Genomic DNA, 21,958 nt, shown 5'->3' with positions numbered 1-21,958 from the left:
GCTCTTGTTCTGCTGTTTTGGTGTATTTTTTTTACATTTTGAATTTGACATTTGAAGCCTAGCGTGTGCAGCTCGGAGGGGTTATCAGGACACAGGACAGTTGGAACTGTGTCTCCTGCTCCTTGTCATCTCCTTTCAACCAAAAAGATGGCAGCCCCCATGAATCACAAACATTTGCCTGTTCTTTTAAAACAGGGTGGGTAAAAAATTATATTACCTATCTATTCTAATTAACATGACAGTATGTTTGTTTAGGCTGAAGTTCCCCTTTAACTCTTCTGTCTTTAAGTTAACTCTTCAATCCTTAAAACAACTCCAGAATTCTAAAGTGAAAGACAGGCTGTTAATGAACTGTGCGTGAAAATAACTACAGAGGAGGTAACTTAAGGAATGAAGAGATCAGATAACTCTCACTGTGCCGTGGCAAGTTTACTCTTGCCTTATCTCCAGCATGATTTTAGTGAATTGAGGCCATTATCTGGATGGAGTTGTCCGTTTAGTATTTCACTTTATTCCAACAAATTAGCCGTAAGATGGTCACTAACGATACAATTCACTGAATGATCATTTGTTTCTTATCCTTCGTATAAACGATCGTAAACAATCGTTCGTTACCACTAATGGACCAAAATCTTCTAACCAATGTGATCAGATTGACAAGGTCGATCCGCATGCTTTGCTCATTAGAAGCAAAAGACTCCTAATCAGCTGCCAGAAAAGACGTGAATATACTATATGCTTGGTAAAAAGTGAAGTTTAGTGCATTAGCTGCAATGTGAGTTCCTAACTTCTCCATGTAGTGCTGTGGAAAATGTTTCAGTACTATATAAATGTGTAGGTAACCCCTCCCCCCCCCCCAAATCCATGAATATCTAATTGGATTGTATAGCGTATGGCCAGCTTTAGTTACTAATTTTATCATAGAATTCTAGCTAGACCTCACTTTATTAGCAAGATACTCAGAAACAGATGCTGTGATGCATTTTGCATAAAAACGAGCCCCTACTTTTTTTTAAACAAAAGGCAATGAATTTGCCAGTGATTTTTAAGAGAGTGAAAGCACAGGCTATTAACATACCAATGGCTGCTCTTCTAAGGAAATGTCACAAGCAGACATTTATAGAGATTTGGTCACTAAAAGCTTAACAGGGAAATCTAAACTTAATTCAAGTACGATGTGCAGTAGCTCACATTTGTCAGAGTGCTAATCATGACTAAGTGTCAGTAAGAATAGTACTTTCTTTTTGTTTAAATTTTCATTATTTCAGCACACAAACAACATTGACTTTGCAAGGCACCATAATAAGATAAATATGCAAACAAATTCCAAATTCTATTCAATAAATAGTTCCAAACAGTGCTTTTTTTGCAACCAAATCCTTCTTTCAGGAGTGAAGTACACATATGCAAATATATATGTATAAAACATGTTTATGTGGTTCTAATCTTTATTTCTACCCTTTGTTTAAATATTGTCGATTTCAAAGGTTAATATAAAAGTAGAAACGGTAGACAGGACCACTGTGGTCTGACTCATGAAAATGACTTTAGCTCATGGATTCTTAGCCCCTACACCAGGGCTGCCCAATAGGTCGATCGCGATCTACCAGTAGATCGCGACCGCCTTCTTGGTAGATCCGCGTCTCGTAAAAGTTTGTTGCAGCCAGCAGCTCATCGTGTTTAGCTGCTGGCCAATAAGGATGCAGGCGAGGAGAGAGGGAGGAGAGAGGCGGCGCGGCCGCTACGTCATGGCTGGGGGCGGCGACGGGTAGCCTGCAACGTGGGTGCATGTAACGTCCCCGGCGCCGCCCCCAGCCATGACGTAGCGGCCGCGCCAACTCTCTCTTTGCCGCCGCTTCCCTCCTGCATCCCATTGGCCTGCCAGAGTCTCTCCTCGCCGCCTCTTCTCCTCTGCCTGCCTGCTAACCTACGCTGCAGGTACATATACCTGGCTAATCTACACTGGGGGCCCATATACCTGGCTAACCTACACTGGGGGCCCATATACCTGGCTAACTACACTGAGGGCCCATATACTTGGTTAACTACACTGAGGCCCCATATACCTAGCTAACTACACTGAGGCCCTATATACCTGGCTAACTACACTGAGGCCCCATATACCTGGCTAACTACACTGAGGGCCCATATACCTGGCTAACCTAAACTGAGGGCCCATATACCTGGCTAACCTACACTGAGGGCCCATATACCTGGCTAACCTACACTGGGGGCCCATATACCTGGCTAACCTACACTGGGGGCCCATATACCTGGCTAACCTACACTGGGGGCCCTCTACCTGGCTAACCTACACTGGGGGCCCATATACCTGGCTAACTACACTGAGGGCCCATATACCTGGCTAACTATACCGAGGGCCCATATACCTGGCTAACCTACACTGGGGGCCCATATGCCTGGCTAACCTACACTGGGGGCCCATATTCCTGGCTAACCTACACTGGGGGCCCATATACCTGGCTAACCTACACTGGGGGCCCATATACCTGGCTAACCTACACTGAGGCCCCATATACCTGGCTAACTACACTGAGGCCCCATATACCTGGCTAACTACACTGAGGGCCCATATACCTGGCTAACTACACTGAGGCCCCATATACCTGGCTAACTACACTGAGGGCCCATATACCTGGCTAACCTAAACTGAGGGCCCATATACCTGGCTAACCTACACTGAGGGCCCATATACCTGGCTAACCTACACTGGGGGCCCTCTACCTGGCTAACCTACACTGGGGGCCCATATACCTGGCTAACTACACTGAGGGCCCATATACCTGGCTAACTATACCGAGGGCCCATATACCTGGCTAACCTACACTGGGGGCCCATATGCCTGGCTAACCTACACTGGGGGCCCATATTCCTGGCTAACCTACACTGGGGGCCCATATACCTGGCTAACCTACACTGGGGGCCCATATACCTGGCTAACCTACACTGGGGGCCCATATTCCTGGCTAACCTACACTGGGGGCCCATATACCTGGCTAATCTACACTGAGGACATGTAACCTATGCAGCAGGCACATATACCTGGCTAACCTACACGGGGGGGCGTGCTTAGCATTTGGGACGTTGGTAGATCTCCTGGCCTCGGCAAATTTTAAAGTAGCTCGCGAGCTGAAAAAGTGTGGGCACCCCTGCCTTACACACTCCAATGAGTTCTGGTTCACCATGAGCTTGCTGGGTAGTCTGTAACTCTGGGTGTTTAAGTCCTACTCCATAGCCACATTAATCCATGCCATGCACTGATGAGAATTAACCACTCCGAAACAGTCTGTATGCATGTTGGATTATTGTGGCTCTGTACAATTAGCAAGCTGACACATCATAGCATTCCAGTGGTTCTGGAGGTGTGGCTAACTTACAGGGACAACAAAGGATAATTTGCATATTCAGCAGTGATGCATTGTGGGAGACATCATATGCTCACTGCAATCTGAATTGTTGCAATTTCCTTTTGTTTTAAGAGGGCAAACTTTGTTTTGAATTCTTAGTAGTGAGAGTGTCTGTGGGTAGGGAGAATGTGAGGGCTGAGTTTTCTGGGTGGATTGGGAGAAAAAGAGATTAGCTGAAAGAGTTAAACTGGTGGGGAAAGGCAAGGCTGGCTGAAGGTGCTGAAAAGAGGTAGATTAAACTATTCAAGAGTGCTGGATGGGGGGGGGGGGGGGGGGGGATATGAGGTCAGGTTGGCTAAGGGTGTGGAGTGGGTGGGGTGAGGAGATCCTGGCTGAGAGTACTGGTTAGGAAGAGTAGGATGAGGCTGATTTAGGGTGCTGAGTGGGAAGAGACCGGCGCATGTGGTTGCCTAATTAGGATGGGGTGTAAAAGGTAAGGCTGGCAGAGAGACTCCGGTGAAGTGAGACTAGATGGTATATTGGTAGGTGAACAGAGGCGCCAGAAGGATAAAAGTACATAAAATTTTTAAAAATTTGCTGGGAGGAAGTGGTGGACTCGCCTCCGTTAAAGCAGACACCAAGGACTGTAAATGTATAGATATACACATTTATTGAAAATACCCCAAAGATGCAACGCGTTTCGCGGGCACAGCCCACTTCTTCAGGCAATAAGCAGGGGATAAACAACTGTAAACAAAAGACAGAGGCATAGCTATACATGTTGCCATAAAAAGATACAAATGGATTATTATTTAGTGTAATAAGAATAGTATTTCAAACATAGTGTTTAGTGATATGTTATAGTAGGGGGGTGATTGCAAGGAATGGGTCGGTGTAAACTACATAATGTGTATAGGGGAATGGACTAGATAACAGTGGTAAAAGGTAGTTAGTAAATCAGATTAAGTTGGTATCAAATTGACCGCTTTAGGTATATTTCAGTAGAAGGTAGGGAATGGAATAAGTTGTAGCTGGCAAGAGAGAAAAAAAGGCATGTGTAGTGGTTAAAAATAAAGATAAAGACTTACCAGCAATACAGTTATAGCAAGCAGAGCACCTCTGTACTGTTGTGAGGTCGCTTGCTGCTTTAAATGTGTTAATGCTGGCAGCTCTGGCCTATCCAGAAGCTGCTCCAGTGTGGGTGGGTGGAGTCAGTGGCCATGGTGACAGAGAATCCTCCAATCAGCTGCTGCCAGCTTTAAGGAGTAGATTGGTGTGCATGTGGTCTTACATAACATGCATGCTTTCTCTGCATGCACAGGGCATTGTCAGTGGGTGGAGTCAGTGGCCATGGGGACAGAGAGTCCTCCAATCAGCTGCTGCCAGCTGTAAGGAGTAGATTGGTGTGCATGTGGTCTTACATAACATGCATGCTTTCTCTGCATGTACAGGGCAGTGTTTAGAAAGGGAACATGGAGCACAGTGGTGTGTTTGCTGCCATCTAGTGGTTCAAAAGAACAAGTACAGTGAAGAGACTTCAAATGTCATTATACATGCTGAAAGATAATGAAGATAAAAGCATGAACAATGTCCGACTTTTTACAATTGGTAAATAAAATAGTGTATACTTCTGAAATTAATAAACTAATAATAATAATAATAATAAAATATATATAAAAAATATAATAAAGATTATAAAAAAAAAATAATACAAATTTATAATAAAAAATAATGTGAATATGACATGAAGATATAAGCATAAAATTGAAGAACACATAAAAAACATAAAAACAATTGTAATATATCCAAAATATGAGGAGGCCATTGGCAAAAATTGTCCAGGCCCGGTAATATATAGTGTATAATCCCGTCTACGGTTTTGATATCGTAGACGAATGTTTGCAGCTGTAATAATTATCATTGTATTAGAAGGATGATAATAATAGTCATAATGAAGATAATAATAAACATCAGTAATAGAAGATATATATATATATATATATATACACACATAAAGGATTTTTTTTTTCTTTCTTTGGGGGGGGGGGGGGGGGGGGGGGATAAAAGAGAGCGACCGAGATAAAAGCAAAACTTTTGACAGGGATGGTTAGTGGATTTTTTCTATAACTTCGTTAAGGCCCTCCGTGGATAGGGTTCTTAATGTCTGTATCCAGAACATTTCGTGTTTTTTGAGGAGATCAAATGCATTTGGTTTTCTTGTATCCACTGAGTCAATCAGTGTAATATTGAATAGCAGTGGATTGCTGTTGTGATGGGTGCTGAAGTGACGTGACACACTGTGAAGGGGAAATTGTTTAATGATATTTCTTTTATGTTGTCCGATTCTGCTGCGTACTAATTGGGTGGTTCTCCCCACATACTGGAGCCGGCACGGACAGGAGATGAGATAGATGACATATTTGGAGTCGCAAGTAAACCGTTTTTTCAAAGGGAAATTGCAGTTGGTACTGGTAGAAGAGAATGATACACTAGTGTTGATGAATTGGCAGGCTGTGCAGCGGGTCTTGTTACATGGAACGCAGCCTGGTTTGAGTGGTTCTGAATGAGTGGGCAGGGGCTGTGTGGGCGGACGCAGTTTACTGGGTGCAAGAATGTTGCGGAGATTGGGAGCTCTCCTATATGTGATGGATGGTGCTTTGGGTAATAGCGGCCTTAAGAAGGGGTCCTGCATCAGGATCTCCCATCTGTTGGTTAGAATGTCACGAATGTGCGAATGCTGGGCATTGTATTGAGTAATGAACCTTGCAGGGCCTGTGTTGTTAGTTAGTTTTGCATCAGTACTCGGGGGGTTGGGGCGTTTGGCTTTAAATTTAGCGTTTTTTCATCAAGGTCTTAGGATATTGGCGGTCCGTGAATTTTCTGGTGAGGATATTGGATTGGATGTCATATTGTGATGTATCTGTGCAATTCCTGTAGATTCTCCTGAACTGACTGTATGGTGTATTGGTAATCCAGGGGTGATGATGGAAACTTTTGAAGTGAATGTAATTATTGGCATCGACCGGTTTGAAATAAGTTTTTGTTTTGATGTGATTCGATTCGATGTATAGGGTAAGGTCAAGGTATTCTATGGAAGATGTGTGATGGTGGTATGTAAATTGTAACCCTGCTGGGTTGGAATTAAGATAATCAATAAAATGTGGAATGGTAGAAATGTCGCCTTTCCAAATAAAAATAAGGTCATCAATGTAACGTCTGTAAAATACTATATTATTGAAAAGCTGGTTGCCAGGGGAGAGTTTCATTTGTTCGAGGTAACCCATCGTGAGATTAGCGTACAATGGGGCAAACGAACTCCCCATCGCCGTTCCGCTAATCTGATGGTAAACTTGTTCATTGAATGTGAAGATATTATTCTGAAGGATAAATTCAGCGCATTGTAGCAGAAACGTTTGTTGTGTTGTAGGCATGGAGGGATTGGAGGCTAGGAAATATTGTAGTGTGCTGAGGCCGAATGGATGGGGGATGTTGGTGTAGAGGGCAGAAACGTCACATGTCAGCCAGACAAAGTCAGGCTGCCAGGGGACATCCTGCAATAAACAAATGAGTTGCTGAGAATCTTTGAGGAATGATGGAAGGGACTGGACATGTGTTTGTAAATGTTGATCAAGAAATTTGGAGAGATTGCTGGTGATTGAGTTGACTCCTGAAATAATCGGTCGGCCAGGAGGTTTATGGAGACTTTTATGGATTTTGGGTAAATAATAAAAGTTCGGAGTGGTTGGTTGGGTGTTGATTATACAATTCTTTTCATTTTTGGTGATGATGTTGGATAAAAAGGCATTATTGATAAAAGTTTTCAATGTGAGGTTACGCGCGGGTGTTGGGTCTGATGTCAAGATTTCGTAATGCGTGGGGTTGTTGAGGAGTCTAGCTGCTTCGTCTAAGTAGTCGGACCGATTGAGTATGACAATGCCACCCCCTTTGTCGGCGGGTTTGATGATGAGATTATGATTTTTTTGTAAGGATTTAATAGCAGAGGTTTCGTTACGGTTGAGGTTGGAATTTAGTGGAGGTGGATTGTTGTGTAAAGTTTGTAGATCGTTGAGTACCATGGAGTAGAATGTATCAATGAAGTGACCCTTGGAGGCCACTGGATAGAATCGTGATCTACCTTTCAGTTGTGTAGTAATGTATTTTTCAGTGTTTAGTTCAGCTTGTGTAATGAATGAGATGGGTAGGGCGTCGTTCGTGATTATGAGTGAGGGGGGATCGGGGTCAGAGCTGGGTTTGAAAGATTTTATTGCAAAATGCCTTTTTAAAGTGAGCTTTCGAATATAGCTGTTAAGATCGGCAAAGAGTTCAAAAGTGTTGATTTGGTTGGTAGGACAGAAGGAAAGACCTTTCTCCAATACTGCCGTTTCATGTGCATTGAGGGTATGGTCAGACAAATTGAAGATACATTTATTTTTATGGGTCAGGGAGTTTTGTGTGATTGGGGTTTGCTTCTTTTTCCTTTTTCTTCTACTTCCTCTTTTTCTAGGTCTGGTAATTGGCGTTTTGATTTGTTCGGAGGCTGGAGATATACCTTCTCTGAACGGGGGCTCGGTAGTTGGGTGGTGAGGATGTTTTGTGACAAAACTGAGGGGAGCTCTAAAAAAGAGGAAGTTAGGGTGTTGTTAGCTGAATCATTGATAGATATAGGGTTGGTGGAAGGGGGCACAGGGAAAATATTGGTTATGGTATTTTGTGTATGTGGACTGGTGGTATTGCTACTCGCCAGGGGAACGGAAATCATGTTTGTGGGTGATTTTAGGCTGGAATTGTCTGGCGGGCTTGGTGAGTCTGGATCTGAGTTGTAGATGCTGATCTGGGATGCCCTGATGGGTGAGCTGGGGTGGCCTCTGGTGGTTTGGATGCCGGGGAATGTTTTTGTTCTGACTGGGTTGAATTTGTGGCAGTTTTTTGTAACGATGCAGGCGATCCGTTTGGGATGAAATTGAATTTAAGGCTAGTCTGTGTTTTAGAGATTTTCTTGCCGACACCAGTACGGGGGGTAGAGGTGACAGATTTTTTGGGATTGGTGGTTTTGGTGCGCTGGGTCTTGGGAGCAGTGATGATATCGAAACTATTGGGCGGTGGAGCTGTGCATGTGAAAGTGATATTTTTGGGGATGGTGTTGGTGATGGTATTGGGTAACGGGATATTAGGTGTGGGAGGGGGTGCAGTGGAGGCTGGAGGTGGTGCTGGGACTTGGACTGGTGGTGGACCTAAGGGTGGAGGTGGAAAAGCTGGATATCTATATGGTGGTGGTGGGATGCTAAGGCTCATTAGGGGGACAGGTGGCGGTGGGGGGGCTGGGCCCGGGGGCAGGGAGGTGGGAACCGGTCGCGGTCTGCGCTCCCTTTCCCGATGCTCAGCGTAAGCTAACCGGTCTCTATTTAATTTTTTAAGTTTTGACTCAATGGTGTCCAATTCATAACGCTTGACTCTGCGTTTTGAATTGGACACCATTGAGTCAAAACTTAAAACACGGTTGTCCCCATGGGGGACAAGAGAGCGATCGGCTCTCATAGGCAGAAGCCTATGACAGCCGATCGCCGTAATTGGCCAGCTGTGGGGAGGGAGGGAGCGAGGGAGGGAAGGGATTTAAAGGAAGAGGGTTTTTTTTTTAAAGTGACAACACAAATATTTATAAAAAAAAATAAACATGGGGGGAGCGATCAGACCCCACCAACAGAGAGCTCTGTTGGTGGGGAGAAAAGGGGGGGGGGGAATCACTTGTGTGCTGAGTTGTGCGGCCCTGCAGCTTGGCCTTAAAGCTGCAGTGGCCAATTTTGCTAAAAATGGCGTGGTCACTAGGGGGGTTTAGCCCTGCAGTCCTCAAGTGGTTAACAGCTATATTCGAAAGCTCACTTTAAAAAGGCATTTTGCAATAAAATCTTTCAAACCCAGCTCTGACCCCGATCCCCCCTCACTCATAATCACGAACAACGACGCCCTACCCATCTCATTCATTACACAAGCTGAACTAAACACTGAAAAATACATTACCACACAACTGAAAGGTAGATCACGATTCTATCCAGTGGCCTCCAAGGGTCACTTCATTGATACATTCTACTCCATGGTACTCAACGATCTACAAACTTTACACAACAATCCACCTCCACTAAATTCCAACCTCAACCGTAACGAAACCTTTGCTATTAAATCCTTACAAAAAAATCATAATCTCATCATCAAACCCGCCGACAAAGGGGGTGGCATTGTCATACTCAATCGGTCCGACTACTTAGACGAAGCAGCTAGACTCCTCAACAACCCCACGCATTACGAAATCTTGACATCAGACCCAACACCCGCGCGTAACCTCACATTGAAAACTTTTATCAATAATGCCTTTTTATCCAACATCATCACCAAAAATGAAAAGAATTGTATAATCAACACCCAACCAACCACTCCGAACTTTTATTATTTACCCAAAATCCATAAAAGTCTCCATAAACCTCCTGGCCGACCGATTATTTCAGGAGTCAACTCAATCACCAGCAATCTCTCCAAATTTCTTGATCAACATTTACAAACACATGTCCAGTCCCTTCCATCATTCCTCAAAGATTCTCAGCAACTCATTTGTTTATTGCAGGATGTCCCCTGGCAGCCTGACTATGTCTGGCTGACATTTGACGTTTCTGCCCTCTACACCAACATCCCCCATCCATTCGGCCTCAGCGCACTACAATATTTCCTAGCCTCCAATCCCTCCATGCCTACAACACAACAAACGTTTCTGCTACAATGCGCTGAATTTATCCTTCAGAATAATATCTTCACATTCAATGAACAAGTTTACCATCAGATTAGCGGAACGGCGATGGGGAGTTCGTTTGCCCCATCGTACGCTAATCTCACGATGGGTTACCTCGAACAAATGAAACTCTCCCCTGGCAACCAGTTTTTCAATAATATAGTATTTTACAGACGTTACATTGATGACCTTATTTTTATTTGGAAAGGCGACATTTCTACCATCCCACATTTTATTGATTATCTTAATTCCAACCCAGCAGGGTTACAATTTACATACCACCATCACACATCTTCCATAGAATACCTTGACCTTACCCTATACATCGAATCGAATCACATCAAAACAAAAACTTATTTCAAACCGGTCGATGCCAATAATTACATTCACTTCAAAAGTTTCCATCATCACCCCTGGATTACCAATACACCATACAGTCAGTTCAAGAGAATCTACAGGATTTGCACAGATACATCACAATATGACATCCAATCCAATATCCTCACCAAAAAATTCACGGACCGCCAATATCCTAAGACCTTGATAAAAAACGCTAAATTTAAAGCCAAACGCCCCAACCCCCCGAGTACTGATGCAAAACTAACTAACAACACAGGCCCTGCAAGGTTCATTACTCAATACAATGCCCAGCATTCGCACATTCGTGACATTCTAACCAACAGATGGGAGATCCTGATGCAGGACCCCTTCTTAAGGCCGCTATTACCCAAAGAACCATCCATCACATATAGGAGAGTTCCCAATCTCTGCAACATTCTTGCACCCAGTAAACTGCGTCCGCCCACTCATTCAGAACCACTCAAACCAGGCTGCTTTCCATGTAACAAGACCCGCTGCACAGCCTGCCAATTCATCAACACTAGTGTATCATTCTCTTCTACCAGTACCAACTGCAATTTCCCTTTGAAAAAATGGTTTACTTGCGACTCTAAATATGTCATCTATCTCATCTCCTGTCCGTGCCGGCTCCAGTATGTGGGGAGAACCACCCAATTAGTACGCAGCAGAATCGGACAACATAAAAGAAATATCATTAAACAATTTCCCCTTCACAGTGTGTCACGTCACTTCAGTACCCATCACAACAGCAATCCACTGCTATTCAATATTACACTGATTGACTCAGTGGATACAAGAAAACCAAATGCATTTGATCTCCTCAAAAAACACGAAATGTTCTGGATACAGACATTAAGAACCCTATCCCCGGAGGGCCTTAACGAAGTTATAGAAAAAAATCCACTAATCATCCCTGTCAAAAGTTTTGCTTTTATCTTGGTCGCTCTCTTTTATCCCCCCCCCCCCCCCAAAGAAAGAAAAAAAAATCCTTTATGTGTGTGTGTATATATATACATATATATATATATATATATCTTCTATTACTGATGTTTATTATTATCTTTATTATGACTATTATTATCATCCTTCTAATACAATGTTAATTATTACAGCTGCAAACATTCGTCTACGATATCAAAACCGTAGACGGGATTATACACTATATATTACCAGGCCTGGACAATTTTTGCCAATGGCCTCCTCATATTTTGGATATATTACAATTGTTTTTATGTTTTTTATGTGTTCTTCGATTTTATGCTTATATCTTCATGTCATATTTACATTATTTTTTATTATACATTTTTATTATTATTATTATTTTTTTTAATAAACTAATATATTTTTATATATATATTTGTTATTATTATTATTATTTTATTAATTTCAGAAGTATACACTATTTTATCAAAAAGCTTTAGGATAATAATTGGAGGGTTTTGAGACAGACGACCCAAAAACAAGGGATTTTTTATAAAATTATCAAAAGGTTTTTATTAAACACAGTGAGTAGATAAATTTTGCAAAGCATATAAGAAAAAAAAGAGAAAAAGAAAAAAAGGGAAAAAAAAAAGAATAGCCAGGTGGCCACCCCACTCACTCCTCGCACACTCAAGCACACATAACCCCTATCACTTCAATTGTAATGGACTACTGGGAAAGAATAATGCATACATTTGTCATGACATCATAGTAAAAAGGACATGGTTCTTTCTCCAGGTGAAAAAGCGGCCGTAGGTGGTCAGAATGAGGGGGATGCCAGGTTAGTAATCAAGCACATGAAAACTCAGTATACAGGAGTTAGGATGCAGGGTTGCTCCAAGCAGGGTTCAGCGTTAGCAGGATTCGAAGGTGTTTAGGCAACAGCATATATTGTCAGCAACAGCATAAACCACAGTACTTGACAAGCAGAATCAGACCCCAAAGATGAGCAATAGCTGTTAAATGCAAGCCAGGGGTGTGCAAAGCGAAATGAAGCAGTTCAAGGTTGGTATGCTATAAGGCTGCAGGAAGCTGTATGAAATAACTTGTATGGCCCAAAAGAGATTGTCCATGACAACAGGGGCTTCAAGCTCAGGCCCCAAACATATACAATGCCGCTATGCTGGTTATGAATTACCCACTCCTGCGTCCTGGATGTCTCCTGTAATCCAGCCAAACGTTGCTATCACCCAAGCAAAGATAGTTCGTGATTCATGATGCGCTGTTCCGCATGCTGACCTGGACCAGTATGATGAAGCGGGGGGGGGTCACGTAGATGAGGTGCACCAGTTTGTATGCTGCAATCCGCAGTGGAGGAGAGGGGAGGCACCTGGCGTCTCTCAGAACACCACGCCGGGAGAACCCGACATGTTTCGCTGGCAAGCGGTCAGCTTTCTCAAGGGAGGATACACTATTTTATTTACCAATTGTAAAAAGTCAGACATTGTTCATGCTTTTATCCTTATTATCTTTCAGCATGTATAATGACATTTGAAGTCTCTTCACTGTACTTGTTCTTTTGAACCACTAGATGGCAGCAAACACACCACTGTGCTCCATGTTCCCTTTCTAAACACTGCCCTGTACATGCAGAGAAAGCATGCTTGTTATGTAAGACCACATGCACACCAATCTACTCCTTAAAGCTGGCAGCAGCTGATTGGAGGATTCTCTGTCACCATGGCCACTGACTCCACCCACTGACAACACTGCCCTGTGCATGCAGAGAAAGCATGCATATTATGTAAGACCACATGCACACAAATCTACTCCTTACAGCTGGCAGCAGCTGATTGGAGGACTTTCTGTCACCATGGCCACTGACTCCACCCACCCACACTGGAGTAGCTTCTGGATAGGCCAGAGCTGCCAGCATTAACACATTTAAAGCAGCAAGCGACCTCACAACAGTACAGAGGTGCTCTGCTTGCTATAACTGAATTGCTGGTAAGTCTTTATCTTTATTTTTAACCACTACACATGCCTTTTTTTCTCTCTTGCCAGCTACAACTTATTCCATTCCCTACCTTCTACTGAAATATACCTAAAGCGGTCAATTTGATACCAACTTAATCTTATTTACTAACTACCTTTTACCACTGTTATCTAGTCCATTCCCCTATACACATTATGTAGTTTACACCGACCCATTCCTTGCAATCACCCCCCTACTATAACATATCACTAAACACTATGTTTGAAATACTATTCTTATTACACTAAATAATAATCCATTTGTATCTTTTTATGGCAACATTTATAGCTATGCCTCTGTCTTTTGTTTACAGTTGTTTATCCCCTGCTTATTGCCTGAAGAAGTGGGCTGTGCCCGCGAAACGCGTTGCATCTTTGGGGTATTTTCAATAAATGTGTATAGCTATACATTTACAGTCCTTGGTGTCTGCTTTAACGGAGGCGAGTCCACCACTTCCTCCCAGCAATTTTTTAAAAATTTTATGTACTTTTATCCTTCTGGCCCCTCTGTTCACCTACCAATATATTTGAGTCCACCCCAGGTGGAGGGGTGATCTACCCCCTTTCTTCCTATCTACAGAGAGCGACTTCTTAATCCTGAGTGAGGACAGGTCTAATCTCCTCACCTGCCTAATGAGTGGTTACCTAGGTGGTAACCCGTGTTTGTGAGTATTACCATCTCACTGTTTCATTTATCCAATCAATTTTGACATACTACACCATATTGGGCTCTTGATTTCTCTTCAACTTTTGAGACTAGATGGTGTGCTAGTGCATTTAAAGAGAAACCATAAGAACACATAGTACAGTAGACTGGAGGTAAAGTATTCCGAATAATATAATAAAAAAGTAAAAAGGCCCGCCTGTTAAAAACTAGGCCACAGCCGCTAGCACCCCCCACCCCCGCAATGCACAGATACGTCCCAATTGCCCATCCACCATCGCTGTCCAAAGTATATGCACACAGGGAGATGTTGCTTGCTTGGCAGTTGGAAAAAGCTGTTATTTCCCACAATGCAATGAAGTTCACAGACAGCAAACTGTCAGGTCTGGAAGCAGACACACACGGGGACATGGGACGCAGAGACACTTGCAAATTATTACATAGGATAATATATTTTATAAAATACCCTAGTTTCAGAATATTGTATGTAGCCCCAACCTCCCACTGAAGCAGCCTAGGCTGTTTATTATGCAGAATACTTCCCCCCAGAGCATTATGGGAGAGCAGAGATCCTTTAGAACTCTCAGTAAGGGCTGGTGCACACCAAGAGTGCTTCTGAGCGCTTTTTAAAATGCTTGCGCTTTGAAAAGCCCTAGGCTATTGTATTTGAATGGGATGGTGCACACCAGAACGATGCTGTTTTTTCCCCAAACGCAAGCACGGGTCCTGCAGCATTTTTGCTGATTTCTGAGGCGATTAAGCCTCAATTTTCTGGGTCTCTTCTGTTTTGCCACTGTTGGCCCTCTATTAAAGTGGACCCAAATTAAAAAATACAAGATTTCAGAAATAAAATCTATTCTCTAAATGATAATAATAAATAGCAGCCTTTTTTCAGCTGCGTGATGACAAATCTAAAATATTTTACATTTATTGGAGGAACCCCTTCCTTCCTTTCATATTTCTGGGACAGAATCCGGCAGACTGGTGGAGGAGATAAAAAAACAAAACTAAAGGTGGCCACTAACTGTCCAATTTCTAGCGAGAAATCGTTTGAGCGATCAGAAATTCTGATCGGACGAAAAATCGTTCACTACACCATCAACTAACCAATCTTTGCTTCCTATCTATCACGTTCACCAAGAAAATCCAAATTTTCGTTCGACGAAAATTCATTCGGGTGACATTTTTTTCACTCCTTCATAATAGATTGTGTCCACCAATGGAGATTATTTACAACCAATCCGATCAGCATTTCTGATCGCTCGAATGATTTTTCGCTAGAAATTGGACCGTTAGTGGCCAGCTTAAAACACAGGCTGCTACTGATGATGTCACAGGGGAAGTGATCTCAGCTTGTGTGAGATTTCATATAGACAACGCCCCTGGGAGGGAGGGTAGTTGATGACAAACACACCCATGATCTAAAACCTCCTACTAAGCTCAGAAGTAATGGCTGCCACCTGTTTAACCCTAGTTATGAAAAGAGAAGGGTGAAAAGCATGCACAGAAATGCTCATAGGCTTGAAGGAGTGTTTATTTATCTTTGTATGTGTCAAAGTGGTGCAACTAAATATTTTGAATTAAAAAAAAAAAAAGTTTGGTTTGGGTCCGCTTTAAAAGAGAGAGGGTCTGCCAATTACAGTGTCTACATGCACTTTCTTGTGATACACAAGTTTTACTCAAAAGCTCCATCTTAACCATTTACTGACATCCTAACGTATTAAAACGTCATGCTTACCGCTATTAACAGCAACATGACATTTTAATACGTCCCGCGTTCCCGCCGATGCTACCGCCGTGTGTGCGCCGCTACCACCGTTGTTTCCGTCTGGCTTCCGTGCTGGGTGATTGGGGAAGAGGACCGAACGGTCCTCTACCCAATCACAGTGCCTGGAGTGAATGGACGTAACTGCGAACAGCGGCTACGTCCATTCACAATAACAGGAAATGTAACAATTAAATAAAGTGAAGAAAAAAGAAAAAAAAGTGAACATTTCCTATGAGTGTTTACTAGTATATTACACCTACAAAATACATTCATTTTCAAGTACATACAGATCTTAATAAAATTACACTTCCAACCCTCCCCCCCCCCCCCACAAAAAAAAAAACACTTGTAAAAAAAAAAAAAAAATCAGCTAAAAAAAATAAATAAATAGTTGCCTTAGGGACTCAGCTTTGTTAATTTATATTTTACGGGGGGAAATTAATTTTAATTTATTACATAGGGGCTTGTAATTATGGCCACAATAAAAAAAACACAACAGAAAAATAACACTTATATTTCAAAATAATATACTGTCGCCATACATTGTGATAGGGACATCATTTAAACTGTTTAATAATCGGGACAACTTGGCAAATAAAACGTGTTTGTTTTATCCACAGGAGAATGTTTAATTTTAAAACTATAATGGTTGAAAACTGAGAAATAATTATTTTTTTATTTTTTTTCTGTTTTTCTCATTAAAACGCATTTAGAATAAAAAAATTCTTAGCAAAATGTACTATCCACAGAAAGCCTAATTGGTGGCGAAAAAAACGAGGTATAGATCATTTTCTTGTGATAAGTAGTAATAAAGTTATTAGGGAATAAAAGGGAGGAGCACTGACAACTGAAAATTGCTCTGGTCCGTTAGGATAAAAACCCTTGGGGGTGAACTGGTTAATGTACTGTACACTTAAAAAAAAATAATTAGAGGAGAATTGTGTGTTGTTGTTTTTTTAAAAAATATTTTAGCTATAATGGTCCTTTAGGGAACCTTAACTGTAAAAAAAAAAAAAAAAAATGAGTTTTACTTATCTGGGGCATCTACCAGCCCCCTGCAGCCATCCTGTGCCCTCGCAGTCACTCATGGCTCCTCTGGTCCCCCGCTGCCAGCTAGTTTCGTTTTTGGCGACTGAGAGTTGGCCAGCCGCCATGCATACGTTTTTTACGCATCCATGCTGGTGCAGGAAGCTATCGCAGACATCAACAAGTACATTTTTACGCCTTATGGGTGTAATGCGTAAAATTTTACGCATTACACCCCGTAACGCATAAAAACGTACTTGTTGATGTCTGCAATAGCTTCCTGCACCAGCAGGGATGCGTAAAAAACTTTCGCATGGCGACCGGCCGACTCCCAGTCGGCAAAAACGAAACTAGCTGGCAGCAGGGGACAAGAGGAGCCATGGGTGACTGCGAGGGCACAGGATGGCTGCAGGGGGCTGGCAGATGCCTCAGGTAAGTAAAACTTTTTTTTTTTTTTTTACAGTAAAGGTTCCCTTTAACTACTTTACGACCGTGTCATGCCGATTGGCATGAATGCGGCGGCTCCCCTAGGACAGCGTAATGCCAATTGGCGTCAAGTCCTGGGGGCGCGTTTTGCTGGGGATCGCATGCGCATCCCTACTTGAATGCCAGGAGCACTGCTCTGTCATCAGTCTCCCAGCGGCCATCTATTTACACTGTACAGCACTGTGATCTACGGCAGTGCTGTACTGGGGACAGCCGTGTCACTCGGCTGTCCCCTCCAGAGGTACAAAAGCAATCGTCTCTCACAGGCTGATGCCTATGACAATCGATCGTGGTGACTGGTTGGTGGGGGAGGAAGGAGAAAAAAAAATAATCAATTTTATTTAAAAAAGCAAAAAAAAGAGAAATAAAAAACAAAACAAAAAACAAATTAACCTGAAGCAGCGATCAGAGGCCACCAACAGAAAGCTCTGGAAGGGGGGGAAGTAGAGTAAAGCCTGTGTCCTTAAGAGGTTAAGTGTTAAAGACAGATTCATAAGCCAACGATAAAAAAGACAGAAGAGGATTCAAAAATGCCATCTAAAAAATTATTACTACTGCACTGCCTATGAAATTTCATCCCCTTTCTCTTGAATTTTCAAGACTTTGCTGATGCAGCAACAAATGAGCATACATCTACCCAGCCGATGCTTACTGCAGTTTTCTACATTAAAGTCATCAGTGAATATTAGTGGAAATCGTGCAGGAGGCATCTTCCTCTCAGAATTATAAAGTTGCTCACCTCTTGTGTTTTACATAATACGTATTATTTTGCTAATGTCGCCCCCTCCCTGTGTAATCAGTATCTAGTAAAGATCCGAAGCTCTGTGCATTTTGTCCAGATCTGTTAGTACTGCTGTCTCTCTTGTAATGACCACTATGAAAGAACTTATTTTCCCTACATAAAAGGATTTAGAATGATAGGACTGGCTGGTCACAGTAAGCTCTTTACTACTGACTACAAAATGTACTGTGTGAGGTTCAGTGGCAAATGAGAACACACATTTTACAGTGATGTTGCACAAAGTGTTGCCTTCTATGTTGCCCTGCAATCACAGTGAGAATGCAACCATATTTTTCTCCCTCCCCCGGTATGCAGAGCTCATGCTGTGTGCCAAACTGTCTGTCTTTATGTACTGAAAAATTACAGAGGCTAACAAGGAATTAAAGTACAATAGAGAACAACTCTACAACAGAACATCCATACTAAAGAGTGAAACAACACCTTACACATTTATTACATTATATAATGTGTGTTTGATGAAACCCATGGGTTTAGGAAAATCGGTCAACGAAATGAAACTTTACATCTGGCATTCTGTGTCATCTTCTCTGGGGCGCTTGCGTGGGTTTATTTCAGGTTTCACTGAAACCATTTCAAGGTCAGCAGCTTGCACATCGCGAAATCCATCATGCTGTAAAACATTAAATAACTGGATGAGCGGAATGATGCTCTGTAAAATATACAAAATAGAATTAAAAAAAATAAACTTCTGCTAGAGAGCGAACAATCTCAAGACAACATATATTGTTAATGTTTACTATTTACAGTTCATACAGCGTTTACATGGCCTTGGACAGGAAGATTCCAAAAGGCTTACAGATAATAAAATTATTTAACATACTCTACCCAAATGCAGCACGACTAATGCTTGCTATACATACAGCTATGGTTCAGACTGAGGACAGGCAGACTTGATTATTTTGACCGAATCTGGCTATGGTATTTTGCTTCACATGAAAATGACTACAAACAACTGATAAGTTTTAAAGGGAACCTAAAGAGAGATAAATACATAGGCTGCAATTTTCATTCCCTTATAAACAATGCAAATTGCCTGACCACCATGCTGAGCTTTTGGCTATAGTTGTTCTTGAGCCACGCACCTAAAATAAGCAAGCATTCATTGAGTCACACCAGAATTGTCATCTAGGAGCATTTCTGTTATTTCCTGTCCTGACAGGAAGTAGGCAAGGTCTGCAACAGAGGAAACTGTGTACAGTGTAGAAATATATGAACCCTTTGAAATTTGTATTCCAGTCTCAAAGACTACCAGGGAAGATATTAAACCTATATATATATATTCATAAGCATCTGATATACTAAAAATACCTTAGCAGTAAACCCAAAAGGGAATTTTTATTTCTTTCCACATGATCTAAAACTTTTTTTTCCCAGCCTTTAAAGCTGCGCATGTTCCCTGCGGATAAACAGAGCGGGGATCCGTCATCAGCCTGCCAGCCCTGATCGGAGTTGGCAGGCTGAAATAAAGAAAAAACGCAGAGCTGTACAAGGGACAGCCTTGTCACTTAACGGTCACTCCCAACGGCTAACAACCTGATGCCGATTGCATGGGCAGTGTAGTGTATGGATCGCTGTATAGGGCTAATTTGGGGGGGGGGGGGGGTTTAAAACAAATAGAGATTTTTATATTTTTTAAAAATCAATTTTCATTAATAATATTAAAAAAAATTGCAGCAACAATCAGAGACCACTAAAAGAAAGCTCTATTAGTGGCAAGAAAAGGATCGTTAAAGTGGCGAAGTGCTGAATTGTAAGAAAAAAATCACCTGGACACTAGGGATGATCAGAGATATGCAAATTATTCTGAGTTGATAAAAATTTAGATGCAAATATATGCAGCTTAAAAATGGACCCATCAATTTAAACCTGAGTTGATTGGTCCATTTTCAAACTGCATACATTTGAATCATTTCGGAAGAATTTGCATCTCATTGATCATCCCTACTAGTCACTAGGGGGGTATAAACCACTTGTCCTCAAGAGGTTAAATTATTTGCTGCAGTTTGAAATCACAGAGCGGTTTCCTTTTTTTGCATGACACATGGATTTCAGAATTAAATACATTGCGCTGTAACTGAAACTGTACCCCAAAAACTATTTTTGCATAGTTGAATAACTGGCAGTTTACTGTGCCATAGGCAGGGGCGTAGCGATAGGGGGTGCAGAGGTTGCGACCGCATCGGGGCCCTTGAGCCAGAGGGGCCCTCCCTCAACTACAGTATTTGCTCTCTATTGCTTCTGTGCTCATAATAATGACTTCTAGATACTTTGAATAGTGGTAATCATTAACAAACTGTTCCCCATCCCCTTCTTGCACCTCTGACACTTTAGTTGCCATTGGCCGGTTTTGGTGCGCCATATCAATTGTTATGTATAGAATGCTTGGGGGGTCCCATTGTAAAACATGCATCGGGTGTCCACAGCTCCTTAGCTACGCCACAGGTTTTGTGCTTACCATAATTTTATATTGTACAGTGCTTTCTTTATGGCTAGGAGACTTATATAGTGTTGCAGATCTGTAATGAGAAAAAAAAATCACGTTATTGATATTCTTAGTTTTTCCTGTAAAGCATACCCGAATCAGGGGAAAAAAGTAGCTTTTTACTTACCTGCGGCTTTATATCAGCCCCCTGCAGTCTTTGAAGCCCCTCAGTGTCCCCCGGATTACCTCTATTGCGTCCCTGTCACCCCAATTAAAGTCTCAGACAAGCTGAGTCATGAAGTACAGCACTTGCGGAGTCCCGGGTGCATGCCTCCTCGATTATGCACCCTTAGCATACTGTGCATGCATTGTTGCAAGTCTTTACAAATTGTGCTTGTGCAGAACGCTCCTGGCTACAGAATTGTGATCAAGGATGTACACAACCGTGTAAACTCATGCGCTGTAGAGTGCGGCCCATCCAGGTTGGAGACTTTAAATTTGGGTGACCTCAGCACAACTGAGAGGCTCTGGAGGACAATGCCTTAAAGACTACGGGTGGGGAGAAGGGCTTAAAGAAGCCCCAGGTAGTTAAGCCCAAGAGCATGTAGAGCCTTTCAACCAAAAAGTATATTTTATAACCAGCACGCACAGATGCACTCAGAAAGGTAGAACAGCTGCTGCCTTATACTTGGGAGGGCTGGGCTGGTCAGTGCCAATTTTAAGAGTATTCTGTGTCTCATTCTGCTGACTGGTGGCAATTCACCCCCACCACGTAATTGAGAGCAGCCACCTCTTGTGCATCTTGCTACAGACTGCAACCAGGCAACACATTTCAAATTCATGTATTACCGTAAATAAGTACATCAGGGTAACAGAAAAATTTGCGTACATCATCCTTCATGCATCGCAGTTTGTCTTTTAACATTTTCTTGCAGGTACCCAGGGCCGGCCCGCTCATGAGGCGGGGTGAAACATTTGCCCCAGGCGGCAAACTTCTAGGGGCAGCACCCCCCCCGGGCGGGTGCTGCCCCTAGAAGTTTGCCGCCTGAGGCAAATGTTTCACCCCGGGGGCGGCCGCCGAGCCGGAGGGGTAGCAGGCAGGTCGGGGGTATTGGGCCTAGCGGTGGGGAGGGGGGTCGGACCCCCCCCTCCCTCGCCTCAGTCCCCCGATCTGCGCTCCCCTCCAGCTGTAATTAGGAAGCAGCCGCTTGCAGATCGTAAGAGGCAACGGGCGGGGAGGACTCACCTTTTCCGCGTTCCAGCGAGCACTCCACTGACGTCAGGTCCTGCATCGCCGCCCACTGTATTGTAAGGCCCAATACCCCCAACCTG

At 42.7% G+C, this 21,958-nt stretch overlaps 1 protein-coding gene across 2 annotated transcripts in view; it reads right to left on the bottom strand.

Moving 5' to 3' along the window:
• Positions 1–18,613: 18,613 nt before the first annotated feature.
• The window catches only part of RAD51C (RAD51 paralog C), a 113,647-nt gene continuing 110,302 nt past the window's right edge, over positions 18,614–21,958 (bottom strand). For both annotated transcript variants that reach the window (XM_068268635.1, XM_068268636.1), the window contains 2 exons: positions 20,660–20,720; positions 18,614–18,814 (listed from right to left, as the gene is read on the bottom strand). In XM_068268635.1, the coding sequence (XP_068124736.1) occupies positions 18,704–18,814; positions 20,660–20,720 (172 nt within the window). In that variant the 3' untranslated portion in view covers positions 18,614–18,703. The remainder of the gene's footprint in view (positions 18,815–20,659; positions 20,721–21,958) is intronic.

Source organism: Hyperolius riggenbachi, chromosome 2, assembly GCF_040937935.1.
Source record: "Hyperolius riggenbachi isolate aHypRig1 chromosome 2, aHypRig1.pri, whole genome shotgun sequence".
NCBI lineage: Eukaryota > Metazoa > Chordata > Amphibia > Anura > Hyperoliidae > Hyperolius > Hyperolius riggenbachi.
This window is presented reverse-complemented; position numbering and strand designations above follow the sequence as displayed.